At 38.8% G+C, this 15,205-nt stretch overlaps 1 protein-coding gene across 2 annotated transcripts in view; it reads right to left on the reverse strand.

Moving 5' to 3' along the window:
* Window positions 1-13,634, reverse strand: part of CPVL (carboxypeptidase vitellogenic like) — a 128,558-nt gene extending 114,924 nt beyond the window's left edge. The window contains exons 1-3 of one of the 2 annotated variants that reach the window (XM_023732361.1): window positions 13,484-13,634; window positions 5,725-5,849; window positions 285-470 (exon numbers count right to left, since the gene is read on the reverse strand). In XM_023732361.1, the coding sequence (XP_023588129.1) occupies window positions 285-447 (163 nt within the window). In that variant the 5' untranslated portion in view covers window positions 448-470; window positions 5,725-5,849; window positions 13,484-13,634. Of the gene's footprint in view, window positions 1-284; window positions 471-5,724; window positions 5,850-7,032; window positions 7,094-13,483 lie in introns of those variants that run through there. The other variant, XM_023732362.1, reaches the window with a different exon arrangement.
* Between the last annotated feature and the right edge of the window lie 1,571 nt (window positions 13,635-15,205).

Below are 15,205 nucleotides of genomic sequence, written 5' to 3' on the forward strand. Positions count from 1 at the left end.
CACCAAAAAAAAAAAAAGGTTGAGAAGTTAGAGGGTTGACATGTTGTGGGGTTGTTAACCAATGTCATAAAACAATATGTGTACTACTGTTTCATGAAAACTATTTGTTCGGTAAGCCTTCACCTGAAGTACAATCAAAAAAAAAAATTGACACTTGAAATAAAACAAATGCACAGAATTACCAAAATGTATTTTGCCCACATCCTGTAGGAGAATTGCTTTAAAAACTGAAAGAAAAGAAACAGCTAAAATTATACAGGCAGTTTCTGATTAATTAAACTTACCTTTCACAGTGTTCCCAGCTTCAATATAAGGGGTAAGGAATAATGGCTTTCCTGGATCCCCCCTTTTTGGTGTGGAAACCTGGACATTTTGGTATAAGGAATGAAATAGTCCATCACTAGGGTTGAGCGTTGATAGGACCAGCAAAATGATCACCTTCCACATGGCGCCAAACTTTCCCTCTAGTTCTAGGACAAAAACAGCAACATTCCACAAATGAATCAAAAGAGTAAACATGTATTATGTAAGACATTTATTTATTCACTCAAAACAATGTGTATTGTGTGTAAGGCCCTTTGCTAACCGTGGTGAGTACCACTATGAATCAGACAAATCAAACCCCTGCTCACCTGAGCTGTCTAGTGGGGAGTCCTTCAAGGTATTTAGAAATGGAACTGGAGAAACCCCTTACACATTTTTTTAAATAGTCTGGAAAGTAAATTCAATGCAAGATGAGATAAAGCCTTAAGACAACAAGGACACTATAATTGGTCACCAAAAACGTTGCAAGGACAGTTATTCCACTTCAGGAGGGCAGAGGATGGAGAGTAGCCAGGCAGCCAAGGAAGGCCTTTCCAAGGTGGGCTGTGAATAAAGCTTGGGTAGAACTCACATGGAGTCCCGGGGTGGTAGAAGTGGTTAATGCAGTTGGCTGCTAACTGAAAGGTTGGAGGTTCAAGTCTACCCAGAAGTACCTTGGAAGAAAGGCCTGGTGATCTACTTCTGAAAAAATCAGCCATTAAAAATCCTATGGAGCACAGTTCTATGCTGACATACACAGGGTCATAGGAGTCACAGTCAACTCCACAGTAGCTGGTCATGGTGGTGGAATTCAGACAGGTGGGAGAGATGGGGAAGGCATCGCTGGTGTGTAGAGGCTTGAGCAAAGGTGAGACCTCAATTGTCCATGGGTACTTTGCAGTGAAATTTAATACAAACAATGGATTTTTGGTCATATTTTCTGTCTTTTACAAATCATCAAACTTTGCATCCAAGAATAGAAAAGAAAGAAGGAAGAGAAGGAAGTTTCTGCAACTGTCTCTCGGTCACCGCTTCTATTGCTAGCTGTTAAACTCAAGAAGGAGGCCCCAAACTTTATTAGCACAAAGCTTTCCAAGAATCTTCAAATCTGATGTTTGCTTGGAGTATTCATCTGGGCTGATAATAACAATGACTTAAAATTGTACGGTGATTTACCTAAAATTATAAATAAACATGTAATTTGTATTGACAGTGGGCTTTCTCACGTATTATTAGCTTATTTGAGTCTCCCAATAACATGGAAAATGAGGATTATTATCCCCAGTTTTAGATTAGGAAGACTTGACTCAAAGGCGTGCCTAATCCAAGGACACGAAAGTGGAGCAATCAGGACTTGAACCCATTCAGGGCCAGGACTAGTGTGAGGCAAGTGAGGTGATGGTGCAGGGTTGGGTCTCGTCTTTTTCTAAAATTTTGACAGTTTTTTGTTCATCATGATTTTTTTAAATATTGCATCAAAATATTATTTACTTATACTGTTTATATTATCTATTTTAACTATTGAGTTTTTTGACGCCCCATTAAATTTTATGCCTGAGGCGAGTGCCTCACTTGCCTCCCCCTGTCCCAGGTCTTAGCTCTAAATTCTAAATAAAACACATGAAATGAATAAATACTCCACTCATTCAGATTTCTGAACAAAAAAGAAATATGCAATTATGCAAACAGAAAATCTGCTTTTGATTGTTTAGTGCTTTAAAATGCCAAGCCATTAAAACATCTTAAAAATACAAAATGTGTAAAAATCTATTATCCACATACTTATCACAATCCAATTTGGCATAATATGAAAATATTGGTTGTAGAAAATTTAAAAAGCTTTTCAGCCACATTTCCCCAGTAAGATAAAAGTTTACAATTATAATTTGATTGAATATATAACCCTTGTCATTTCTCATGGTTGACTTAATATATTTCCCCATACTTAATATAAACAAGTCCAACCAAACACAGAATGTAGCTTAAAAAAATGCTTTTTCCCATTATTAACTATAATAAGGAACAAAATGAATTTAGAAACTGAAATTAGATTTCCATGAAGCCCAAGGGTAATGGCCATTATGGCACTGTTAAAACATTTTTTTTTAATTACGTGAACTTGTTACACTGATGTTTTAACAGCACAGCTACTTCCAAGGAATGCTTGAAATCTTACTCTAACTGGTCAGGAAAAAAAAAAAATTGAGGTATTAAAAAAATAATGGAAGAAGCTTTTCCAGTAAGAAGTTTTTCCTGGGGGCAGAAATAAGAAAGTGATCATGCCATCTAATTTCTCAATCTTCCTCCTGCAAACCTCCAGCCCCCTTTAATGGAATCCATTCATATTTAAATTACTAGGGTAGTTACAACACTTCCCCTGTAAGCAGTTGTTGACTCAAAGACGTTAAAGCAAGAAAGAAGTAGAACTGGTCTTGTTTTAATTGACATAAATCTAATACATGAGTTAGGTCAATTTAGTAGCTCTCATTAACATTTAATCAAGTAACTATTAGAGTCATGGTTTCCCAGGTAGGTGAATTAAAGCAACAACATAACTTCATTTCACAGTTCTCACTTAACAGTCAGAATTCCTGAGCTGTGTTTAGATGTCATCTCCCTAATGAAAAACAAAGCTGAATGGAGAAGTAGTTTTTTGTTTTCCTTAGCATCCTTCTCAAATGTTTTTGCTTATTCTAAATTAGCCTGAATCTTTTTTATTTATAGAACGTTTAGTGAGCACATTCTAAGCAAATAAACTGCACTAGAAGCTATCTCCTTCAGAAAGTCAAAAAATCTATTAACCATACATTTTTATCATATATCTATTTGAAATAATATGAAAACACTGGTGTTATTTCCAGTTCAAATATATCATACTGAAAGATTCAGGCAAAAATGTTCCTCACAACAAATCTTAAGAAATAGAATAAAATGTAGCTGAATATTATCAAAGCAATATTGGCAGAATCAAATAACCTAAGGTCAAAAGTATATGATTTGCGCAAATTGTGTTACTAGGCCTCAAATATTACGGTCGGAAACCATGTGTCCAATGTATAATTTTTTGATACAAATAAAGCTATTTATCACAGTAGGCTTTAGAATAATAAAAACTGTTAACAATGTAAACTCCCAGCAATAAGACATTGGATAAGTAAGTTACTGTATATCAAAAAGTTGGAATAACATATAGCCATCAAAATAATTCTACTAAGAATGTTTTGGGAAATATGATAAAATGTTAGGCAAAGAAAAGCAGCATATTATATTGCACATATGGTATGATATCAACTAGCTAAAATATACATAGAAGAATTCCAGTTTCCAGCCTGACATGTAAAGAAGGAGCTTGAAAGTGGTCATTCCCATCCTCGCAACAAGAAAAAAGCTAAAAAACTGAAAATCAGCAACTTCTCTTAGATTCTTCAGAGAATGGAGGTCACAGGGCAAACCATCGCCCCGAAAACTGAGGATACAGGCAAATACAGAAAATCACAGCTTACTGGAAGGAAAAACTGCCACTGGAGCCAGTAGGACTATTTAAAGGGTAATTGATTAATTGCTGGAGACTGAGTGTGGACTAGCTCAAGAGACAAAAACCCCAGCCTTAGAGTGGGATCCACACTTTGACAAGTTTTACCCTCAGGACCCCCACCATGAAGATGGGAGAAAACTAGCATGCTTCCAGCAGAGGGAGAAAGAAGGAACTATTTTGAAATACACCCAGAGCGCTCCTCTGGTCTTAACAATGACCTGTCCTCAAGGGAAACTATTTTACCAAAGCCTAGTCAACATCAACTGTTCCCTAGGTGGTGCACAGTTTAGCGCTTGACTACTAACCTAAAGGTTGGCGGTTTGAACCTACCCAGAGGCACCTCAAAAGAAAGGTGTGGCGGTCTGCTTCCAAAAGGTCACAGCCTTGAAAACCCTATGGAGCAGTTCTACTCTGAAACACATGGGGGCGCCATGATTCCAAATCAACTCAACAGCAACTGGTTGGTTAGCCAACATGTCTTAACCAAATAAGCACAGAAAACATAAATAGAATAAAATTGTAAAATTATAAGTTGAAAATAGTTATCTCTGGGTGGTGGTATTGATTTTTATTTTCTCCTTATTTACTACTTCCTAAGAATTCTACAATAATGTTCTACAATAAATAATCTTATAATCAGAAAAATTAGTTTTGGGTTTGCTTTTTTAAAAAACAAAAGGAAGCAACTGATAGACATGGCAAAAAAAAAAATGCTTGTGGCCTTCCATATTACTACCTGGTTATGACCTCTTGCGTTTCCTAGGAATAAGGTTCTGTTTGTCTTTTTCAGAATAGGTTCTTTCTCTAACATTCTGTTAAGATGTCTCCCGATCTCCTGAAGCCACAGAACCTCAGAGACCCAAAGTAAATTCTCTCCGTGGTAGATTAGAAGGCTCTGCACAAATGTGAGATGCTGTCGTATTATTATTATTGTTATTATGTTTGTATTTTATTATTCTCAGAGTAGTGCCATCCACCACTTGTCTATCAGTTTGTCTTATTGTAGTGGCTTGCATGTTGCTGTGAGGCTAGAAGCTATGCCACCAGTATTTCAAATACCAGCAGGATCACACATGGTGGACAGGTTTCAGTGGAACTGCCAGACAAAGACAGGTTAGGATGAAAGGCCTGGCAATCTACTTCCAAAAATTAGCCAGTGAAAAGAAAACCTTATGGATCCCAACAGAACATTGTCTGACTTCCTTGCTTTGAACACATCATCAGGAAAGATCAATCGCTGGAGGAGGACATCATGTTTGGTGAAACAGAGGGCTAGGGAGGACGAGGGAGACTCTTGGTGAGATGGATTGACACAACAGCCACAATGATGGAATTGAACATGGTGGCAATCTTGAGGATGATACAGGACTAGGCAACATTTTGTCCTACTGTACATAAGGTTGCCATGAGTTGGAATCATCTGGAAGGCAGTTAACATCAAACAGGTATGCACTTAATAGGTACTAAACAATATTTGATGAATTGATGGATCTAAAGAATGAATCATGATGTTTTAGACCTGCATAAGATACTAAATGTTCATAAAAATGTTCTTTTATCTTAAAAACAAAAAAAACTGAAGCCAGAGATGTAAGTAAGCGACTTGTCCAAGACTACATCTCTGGTGAGCAGCAGGGCCAGACTCAAAGCTAGAAAATACGGCTGTAAATCAAATCTGCTTTCCACCCTCCCATCTTTGGTTACAATCCTATTTGGATATTCTAGTTCTTATCGCCTCAGTATATAATAACAGCCTAAATAATCCTAAACCCCTATCGTAGATTGTTAGTGGATGCATTAAACAAGTAAGCACATGAATAAATAGTAAAATTAATAAGTAAACCTTTCTAGAGAAGTTGGGTTTTTAGAAACAGCTCCATACTCACCAAAAGTTCTGCTACGACTCACTCGGAGGACCTTGGACAAGACAGTGACTCCTCTCCGCGCCCCACTTGGTGTGATAGAGCCGGTCAGTCAGAGCCAATGGTTAGATTTTCAGGAACTTTGAGAGCTGGTTGTTCAAAACAACCATAATTAAAAATTAAACTATAAAAACTTACCATTAAATAAGTTACATTAAAAACAAAAGTAATAAACACTCAAAACATCATTTTCTAATTATTTTACTACATTTTACTATTATCTACCCTCTGGAGTTTCTTCATATGTGTCTGGTGGAAATATTATATAATGGTGAGCTACTATGCATCTCTTCCAAGCTCTGAGCTCAGTGACATCTTGCTCGTAACTTGAAATCAGCCACTGTGAGAGTATTTACACCAGGGAAATTGGCAAATGCCACAATCAGGGCTTTGTTAAACATTTATCTGCACACCACTGGTCTCACTCTCCATACTTTCCATCAACTCACACTCCAATTCCAATTGAAATGACTAGCAGAAGAAGCAAGGTTAAATCCTGCAAAGTTGTCATTTATGGAACCAACGAATAACACGCCCAGATACACAAGGTCTCAAAAAAAGGAAACTTGAAAAAGTCACTGGAAAGTGTGTGCTCTACCATTGAAAAAAGAATCAAAAACAAAAACTCCAGAACAAGAACAAAGGCACAAAGAGCAAATGTTTGAGCCAGCCTTGATTATCTCTCCGATCTTCTCCTTCTGCCCACTTCTCCTTTTTATAACATAGATTATTTCAATCAAACAGTGAAAATCTTTTATATAATAAATATTTTAGCTGAAATTAAAACAGTCATTTGAATTTCCCTTGTGTACTGAACTGGTTTTAGTAACTCCCAACATAATAAAAACATCTATGATTCCACAAAAAAAAAAGAGAGAAGAAAAAAAAAAGCCAAGTAGTAATAGATACTTCTACAAAATCTATAATAAAACAAAGGTACGAGAAAGTGGTTATTGTATTTAAAATAAGATTAATTCACCTCTCCAGATTATCCAAGCATAGTCAAAGCATTTGAATCTTGTAATAAAGGGCTGTTTGCAAAGCTGAATTAAATCCCAGCTCAAATTCCCCATCTAGCTATTTTGTTGTACAGTTTCCATGTAAACGAATGATAAAAGAAAAGCTTTATTTTCAGGGACCCACTATTCAGCTTCCTTGAGACATCATTTTAATTTCTAAAATTCCTATCTGAAGTCCTTTTTCCCAGAGAGGACATGGTACGCAGCACACAGGTAAAGGGCAAACTTTTGCCTAAGTGGGGTTGAGACTTACCGGCCTATCTCCTTTCACAGGCCACTCGTCTGGCATCAGACTGCTGCCTAAGCTCTCTAATGAATTAGTCTTCCCTGTCTCTGCCTCCAGATCCTTGCACTTGCAGGAAAGGGAGACAAAATAGAGTTATGTGTGATAGAGAATGAAAAGAATCAGGAAGAAGAGAAAACTAATCTTCTCTGACACTACAGTAAGGAGCATTCCCTTGGAATCTCACCCCAAACAAAAAAGGAAAAAAAAAAAAATGAGTAGGTTAAGCAGTGCAAAGCAGACATGTTCCAAAATGTTAATAACAATTTCAAAACAGAAGGACCATCCCTATGATTAAAAGCATCATCATGATTATGATACCAGGAAAGCTGTTGTTAGCTGCCATCAAGTTAGTTCCAACGCATGGTGACCCCTTGTGTGCCTAGTAGAACTGTGCTCCATAGGGTTTTCAAAACTGTGACCTTTCAGAAGCAGATCACCAGGCCTGTCTTCTGAGGCGCTTCTGGGTGGGTTCGAACCACCAACCTTTCAGCTAGTAGTTGAGTGCCATCCAGGGACTCTGATACCAGTAATATTATCAGTTATCAGCTGCTTCCTATATACGAGGAACTGTGCTAATTGCTTTATATTCTTTATTTCTAACCTTTACCTGGTAAGTACTATTACCATCCCACTCTACAGATGAGAAACGGAGCCTCAGAGAATTTAAATTACTTACCCAAGTTCAGACAGCTAGTAAGTGGTAGAGCAAGGAATTGAGGCCAGTTCAAATCAGTCTCCAAAGACCCTTTTACAGCCCCTATCCCAGCATTTTCCAATATGTGCTATGTGAACAAATGCCCCCGCTCCCTTTTCAGGTAAGTCTGGAAACACTACATACTATGTTGTTGTTGTTAGGTGCAATCAGTTTCGACTCAGAGTTACCTCGTAGGGTTTTCTAGGTTGTAATCTTTACAGGAGCAGATTGCCAGGGCTTACTCCCATGGAGCCACTGATTAGGTTGAATTTCAACCTTTCAGTTAGCAGCCAGGCGCTAACCATTTCCACTTCCCAGGGCTCATTACATACTATATCCTCTCGGAATTAAATTAATACATGTCTGTGAAGTTCCAGAGTAAAGAAATAAATCATAAACAAATGAATCTTAAAAACAAAATAAATAAAACTTTAACCCAGTATTTCCCAAGTCAACAGTATTAGAGCAGGAAAGCCTTTTTTTCTTTTCCTGTGTAATACCTATTAGGAGCCCTGGTATCACAGTTGTTAAGAGCTTGGCTGCTAACCAAAAGGTCAGCAGTTTGAATCCACCAGCCGCTCCTTGGAAACCCTATGGGGCAGTTCTACTCTGTCCTATGTGGTTGCTATGAGTTGGAATCAACTCAACAGCAACAGCCTAAGGTTTGTTTGTTGTTGTTTTTGGTAATATCTATTAACAGTTCCATGGAACACACTTCTGTGTGACCTTTATTCATTCAGTAAATATTTTGGAGGAACATCTATATCCTAGGCCCTGTTCTGAGTGCCCTCAGAAAAAGTGTTTGCTCTAACGGTGGTCAGAAAACACATCTCTGTGTAGATGACCTGTGAAATGAGAAACAGCCAGCCTGGGGAAACAGTGCAAAGGTCCTGAGGTGAGAACAAGCTTATGCATTGTTGGCTGGTGGAAGCACAGTCAAGGAAGGAGGAGGTGGCATATGACAAGGTTGGAGAAGTGGGCAGGGCCAAAACATGTAGATTCTTACCTGTGTTCACATGTTTAGCCTTTTGTTCTAATTGCAATGGGATACCATTGGAAATTTTTAAGCAAGGGAGTAATATGGTGTGATTTACACTGTGAAATGATCAACCTGGTTGCTACCTAGCAAATGGACTTTAAGAGAATAAGACCGGAACCAAGACACCAATTAGGAGGTTGATGTAACAATCCCGGAGAGATGATAGAGGCTGGGGCCAGAAGTGGTCAAGTGGCCACATATTCTATCCCCACAGAATTAAACTATGCCATAAACAAATCTGTTAAAGCTTTAGCCCACTAAAGTGGAGGTGGTAAGAAGTGGTCAGGTACATTTTGGAGACACATCACCAGGATTTGATAATAGACTGGATACAATGGCTAATGGAAAGAGGAGACAAAAGGATGACTCCTATGTTTTTTGTTTAGTGGCTGCATGGATAGTGGGACCATTAACAGAGATGGGGAAGACTGTGAAAGGAGTCAGACGGAGGGGATGAGGGTACCAAACTCCAAGAGCGCTACTTTATGAGCGCTACTTTAAATTGCCCATTAGGCATCTGTTATGGTTCGTTTTTGTGTGTTAAACAGGCTAGGCTATGTGGCCCAGTTGTTTGGTCAAAGACTAGTCTAGATTCTGTTATAAAGTATTTACCTGTGATTAGCATTTAAATCAGTTGACCTCAAGTAAAGCATTCTACCCTCCATGATGTAATATGCTTTATACTACATGGGCTTCATCCAATCAGTTGAAGGCCTTAAGAGCAAAAACTGAAATTCCTGAAGGAGGAGTCTGGTTTAAGCCTGTAACACAGACACCCTGCCAGAGTTTCCAGCCTGCCACCTGCCCTACAGATTCTGAATTTGCTAACCTCCACAATTGTGTGAGCCAACTTCTTAAAATAAATGTCTCTTTCTTGTCTCTCTCTCTCTCTCTGTATGTATATGTGTGTGTGTGTGTTCTTATTGGTTCTGTTTCTCTGGAAAACTCTAATACAGCATCCAAGCATCCAAGTGAAAGTTTTGAGTAGCTAAAAATAAAATGGGAAAAGGAAGCTAAATTTATATCATATGTAAGATATGTCTGGCATTATTGAGAGCCAGGGTTTCCCACAAGGTGCTTTATGGAACATTAGTTCAGAATATTAATAGATTTTATAAGAAAAACAAAGTTTGGGATATTCTGGGTTAAACAAAATTAAACAGGTTTTCTTGTTATAGAACTCCTCAGAGCCTTTCACTTGCTCACAGGCAGCAGATGTTTCTTTCACTACTATTCTTAGACAAGCCCTAAGTCCAGTTGGAGAAATGAAGTCCCTAGGTAACTAATTCTCTCAAGCCCTCTCAGCTATTATGTGGCGAAGCTGGAATTTGAAGCCGGATCTAGATGACTTCAAAGTCCATGTACTCTCCATAGACCACTGTATAAATGACATAATATAACAAAATCTGCTTCAATGCACATTTTGACAAAGAGAATTCTCTGTAAACTGAATTATCTTGGCATACCATATAGGGCTTATGGATACTGAAATTGCAAGCGATTTAGAAGAAATTTTATCTTCAAAGAAGTGAAAATCATACCCAGGCATTGCTTCATAATGGATTTCTAGTGTATCTCCTTCAGTTTTGAAAATACTTTCTTTCTTTCTTTTTTTTTTTTTTTGAGTAGCTAAAGTTCATAGTTGCCTTATATACGCTTTTAAAACCTTGTGGCAAAGGCAGTGTCTTCCACTGAGAAATTCCTTATTCTTTTTGCTTAAATAAATATAGCTCGATTCATTTTCGGATCAGACTGTTTTCCTACCAAGTGTGACTAAATTTTTCAAATAAAAAATCAGAATGCACAGTGTAGAAAATACAAGGGTAAGACTAGGAACAATGGATGAGAACATTTTATATGAGGATGATCCCATTGCAGGGGAATCCTGCCATGTGGTCACCTTAACCATTGCTTCCTGAGGTGTCAAGAAACTTCTCCTCCCTGATTCCAAAACAGATTATTCTTGGCAGTAATGGCCATAATACTTCTTTTCATTTCTTTCATACTTTCCTCAGCTCATTTCTGTCTATCATCTCATTTGATTCTCACTATCACTCTTGGGGAAACCCTGGTGGTGTAGTGGTTAAGAGCTACGGCTGCTAACCAAAAGGTTGCTAGTTCAAATCCACCAGGTGCTCCTTGGAAATCATATGGGGCAGTTCTACTCTATCCTATAGGGTCGTTATGAGCTGGAATCAACTCGACGGCAATGGGTTTTATCACTCTTGAAAGCAATTAGTGCAGCTGTTCAATAGAGGCCCATCAATTGAACAACTTGCCAAGGTAATAACATTCTAAAAAAAACAAAACAAAACCCGTTACCGTCAAGTCTGTTCTAACTCATAGTGACCCTACAGGACAGAGTAGAACTGCCCCATAGGGTTTCCAAGGAGCGACTGGTGGATTTAAACTACGGACCTTTTGGTTAGCAGTGGAGCTCTTAACCACTCTGCCTCCAGGGCTCCAATAGCAATCTCATCAGTAGTAAATCTGGGACAGACTCCAAATTAACTGGACCATACACTCATTTAATAAACAAATATTTCTTTAGCTCTTAACAACAACAACAAATGTATCATACGAGTATCTTTCAGTTTGTTGTAATGGGGTGGCTAGCATATTACTGTGATGCTGGAAGCTATACCACCAGTATTTCATGTACCAGCAGTGTCATCCATGGTGGCTAGGTTTCAGCAGATCTACCAGTCTAAGACAGACTAAGAAGAAGGCTCGGTGATCTACTTCCAAAAAGTAGCCAATGAAAACCTGATGGATCACAGCAGAACATGTCTTACTTGCTTGCTTAGGACACATCATCAGAAGTGATCAATTGCTGGAGGAGGACAGCATGTTTGGTGAAGTAAAGGGCCAGCGAGGGTGAGGGAGATCCTTGGTGAGAAGGATTGGCACAATAGCCATAATGATGTACTAAAACATGCCAATGATCATGAGGATGACACAGGACTGCACAATGTTTCATTCTGTTGTACATAAGGCTGCCACGAGTATGAGTTGACTCGACGGCAGCTATCAATTTACCTGTCCGTCCGTCCGTCCATCCATCCATCCATCTATCTATATATGTATGTATCAGACATTATCTAGTCACAGAGAATAAAATGGAAAACAAAAAAGACAAAGTGTCTGCCTTTGTGGAGCTTACATTCTAGTGGGGGACAGTGAGAGCTGTGAAGAAAAATAAAGCAGGGTAAAGAGACAGAGCATGACAGCGTCAGGAGGTGGTATTATTTTAGATAGGGTGGTCAGGAAAGGCGCCTCTGTAGGGATGACCTCTGAACAGATCTGAAGGATGTAAGAAAGTTCCATGTGAATCTCTAAGCAGAAGATATTCCAGACATTAGGAACAGTGACTACAAAGGCCCTATAAAAGGAGGTGATGAGGAAGGCCACATAGCTGGAAAAGAGTGAGTGAGGGGGAGAGTGGTACAAAGTGGGATCAGGTATCAGATCAGGTTAGGTGCTGAAAGTCAAAATGTGTTTCAGGAATATGCTTCTTCCCAGCTCCATTTCCATCAGTGTAGCGAGAGTCTAAGTTTCAACACTTGCGGGTTTTTTCCATTCCTTTGCTCACTCTGTGGGAGGTGGAAAAATTTATCTAATGGGTAAACTTGGGAATACTAAACTGGGCATGTTGGGCTCAACTCTCTCCCTGTCCCCACAGGGCTTTTCTCTCTCCACCCTGGGTGGGCCTGTGAATGGTGGACAAGTTTGCTCAACTCAGGACTTCAGCCCGGGAAGTCCACCTGCACAGAGGTAAAAGCTACATCCTCCAACCCAGCCTGTCTCTGTAATAAAGGTGATATTTTGCCCTTCATCTGCATCTTCTTTTGTCTTATTTCTCAATTTTTTCAGAACTCAGGTGCGAAGAGGGAGGTGCTATCTATCAGGCTTACTCAGAGAGCCCAAAAGAATGGAATTTCTGGTTTTATTCTAAGTGTAATGGGCCAGAGTTCTTTCTCACTGCAGCCTACTGTCTCTATTATCCTGCAAACATTTCATCAGGTAGGCAATTGAAGAAAGACATGGTTAATAGTATCAGCTGTAACCACCACACCCAGAATTTGAAGTCCCATCCAGTCTGACTTGGGCACACCATCCCTAGAAAGATATGAGGGAGCTGAGCGAAATGAGCTCAAAAATCAAGTCAGCCAAATATCTTCAGAAGGCCAATCAGAGGGCAACACAATTGCAGCTAGACTGTTTAGCAAAATCAGAAGGCTGCACAACTGAAGCCTCTCGCTAAGTATTTTAAAAACAAGCGTGCATAGTATCCAAAGTGGAGACAACAGAAAAAGCCCAGACTTGTTCCTCTGTTTCTTGAGCTCTCAAAACACATTATTGTTTCTGTCAGTAGTTTCTGAAAGCACATAACTATTTTTACTCCCTTATTTGCTGCGCTTGAACTTCTGCCCATATCATCTGGCTAAAATCATTAATAATCTCCATATTTCCAAATTCAAAAGAAAACTTTCAGTCTTTACCTTGACTTCTGTAAAGCACTCACATTGCCCCTTTCATGAATTTATGATTGCCTTGCCTTCTGTAACTGTACTTTCTTGGATCTCCTTAACTTTTCTCTATCTTCTCCTTCTTAGCTCTCTCTTCCTCTGCCCGCCCCTTAAATATTGGGTTTTCCAGGATTCCATTCTCGGTTGACAGCTTACCTTCATGCCACACACCCTCTCTGCCACAGCACCTTCCGCTGACACCACTGAAAATGATAGCTTTTCTCAAAAGCTTCAGGCTCATGCATCCAACTTCCCGCTGAACATTTTCACCTGATGTCCCATGGGTATATTAAACTCAACATGTCAAAATGGAACTTAACCCTTCTGCTAAAACCTGGTGGGTTGAACACATTTGTTTATTTCTGTTCCCTTATGAAACTCCACTAAAGTGAGAGTAAAGACCTTTTGAAAAAGTAAAAATCTGGTGGTCCAAGAAAATAGGAGACAACAAGTAACAAGGCAAATTAATGGAAAAAAACTTTTTTTTTGTCAGATGGAAAGGGAACAAATAGTTTGCAGAGAAATAAAGCAGAATATAAAGGAGAGAGAAGCCAGTTCACATTAGAAAATCCCAGAAAGTCTCAAAATTTGTAAATACTAGATCTCGCAGAAGGTAAGGGTAAGACATGGGGTTGAAAACATAGGGACTGGCTGAAAGTCTGCAAGAGCATGTAGATCCTCAGGTCCCCTCCCTCATCCTAGAAGTGAGTAGATTTATTCTGCAGAGAACTTATTCTTTGGGAAATTAAATCAAAGAAACTCCAGACTTGGGCACACTAGGCCCAGTGAAAGTTGGGAAGAGGTATCCTACAGAAAACCAAGTCTACACACTGAAGTACCCCCAGACCCTTGAACACTCAGCCCTAAGAAAGCTGGCAGCAAGGCCTATACACCTCCACCCCTCACCTCATGCATAAGATCTTTCTTTGAAATAACTTAATCATCTTAGAGAAAAGACTAGACATACTGACATGTGGGGTCCTCCAATGAGAAGTCCTGGACCCTACCAATCAACTTCAGGGTGTCAGGGAACTGCTGACAAGTACCTTAACACAATGGAGCTTCCAACAAGCAATTTAGTTTCTCACATTTAATATATACATAGACTGCAAAGAACCACTGGATATTTGAGAAAAACCTCTAGCTTGAAGGAAAAACCTAAAGGAACTACTTGGGGAAAAAATAAAAACAAAAAACTTAGAAAAAGAAAGTTTCTGCTTGGAGCAAAATAACTCCTTGAAAACAAAAAATGTCTTTAACAAGATAAGACATCTGATTTATCAAACAACAGGTACTCTTTAAAAAAAGGAACATTCAAACAGCAAGAACACATTCTTGAAAATTAAAAATATGATAATAGATATTTAAAATTTTAGTAAAAGGACAGGACAAGAAGTCATGGAAATCTAGAAAATATAGCTAAACAAAAAAGGGATTTAAAAAAATAGGAGGAAAAAAGATAAGAAAACTAGGAGATTGGTTTTGGAAAACAAACATTTGATTAACTGAAGTTCCAGAAAAAGAGGGCAGATGTAATTTAGAGGAAGAAATTATCAAACAAATAATGCAAACACATTTAGCAGTGCTATAGACATGATGGAGTCTTCATGGTACAGTGGTTAAGAGCTCAGCTGTCAGCCACAAGGTTAGCAGTTCAAATCCACCAGCTGCTCCTTGGAAACCCTATGGGGAAATTTTTCTCTGTCGTATACGGTGGCTATCAGTCAGAATCGACTCGACGGCAATGGATTTTTTGGTAGACATGATTTTCCAGATTTAAAGGGACTACCAAGTTCCCAAACCAAGGAATGAAATGCCCTTATCAAACTCCAGAAATAAAAAGACTGTCATAAACTCTCCAAAGTGACACGTAAACAG

The sequence above is a fragment of the Trichechus manatus genome, unplaced genomic scaffold, assembly GCF_000243295.1.
Source record: "Trichechus manatus latirostris isolate Lorelei unplaced genomic scaffold, TriManLat1.0 scaffold00050, whole genome shotgun sequence".
NCBI classification, from domain to species: domain Eukaryota; kingdom Metazoa; phylum Chordata; class Mammalia; order Sirenia; family Trichechidae; genus Trichechus; species Trichechus manatus.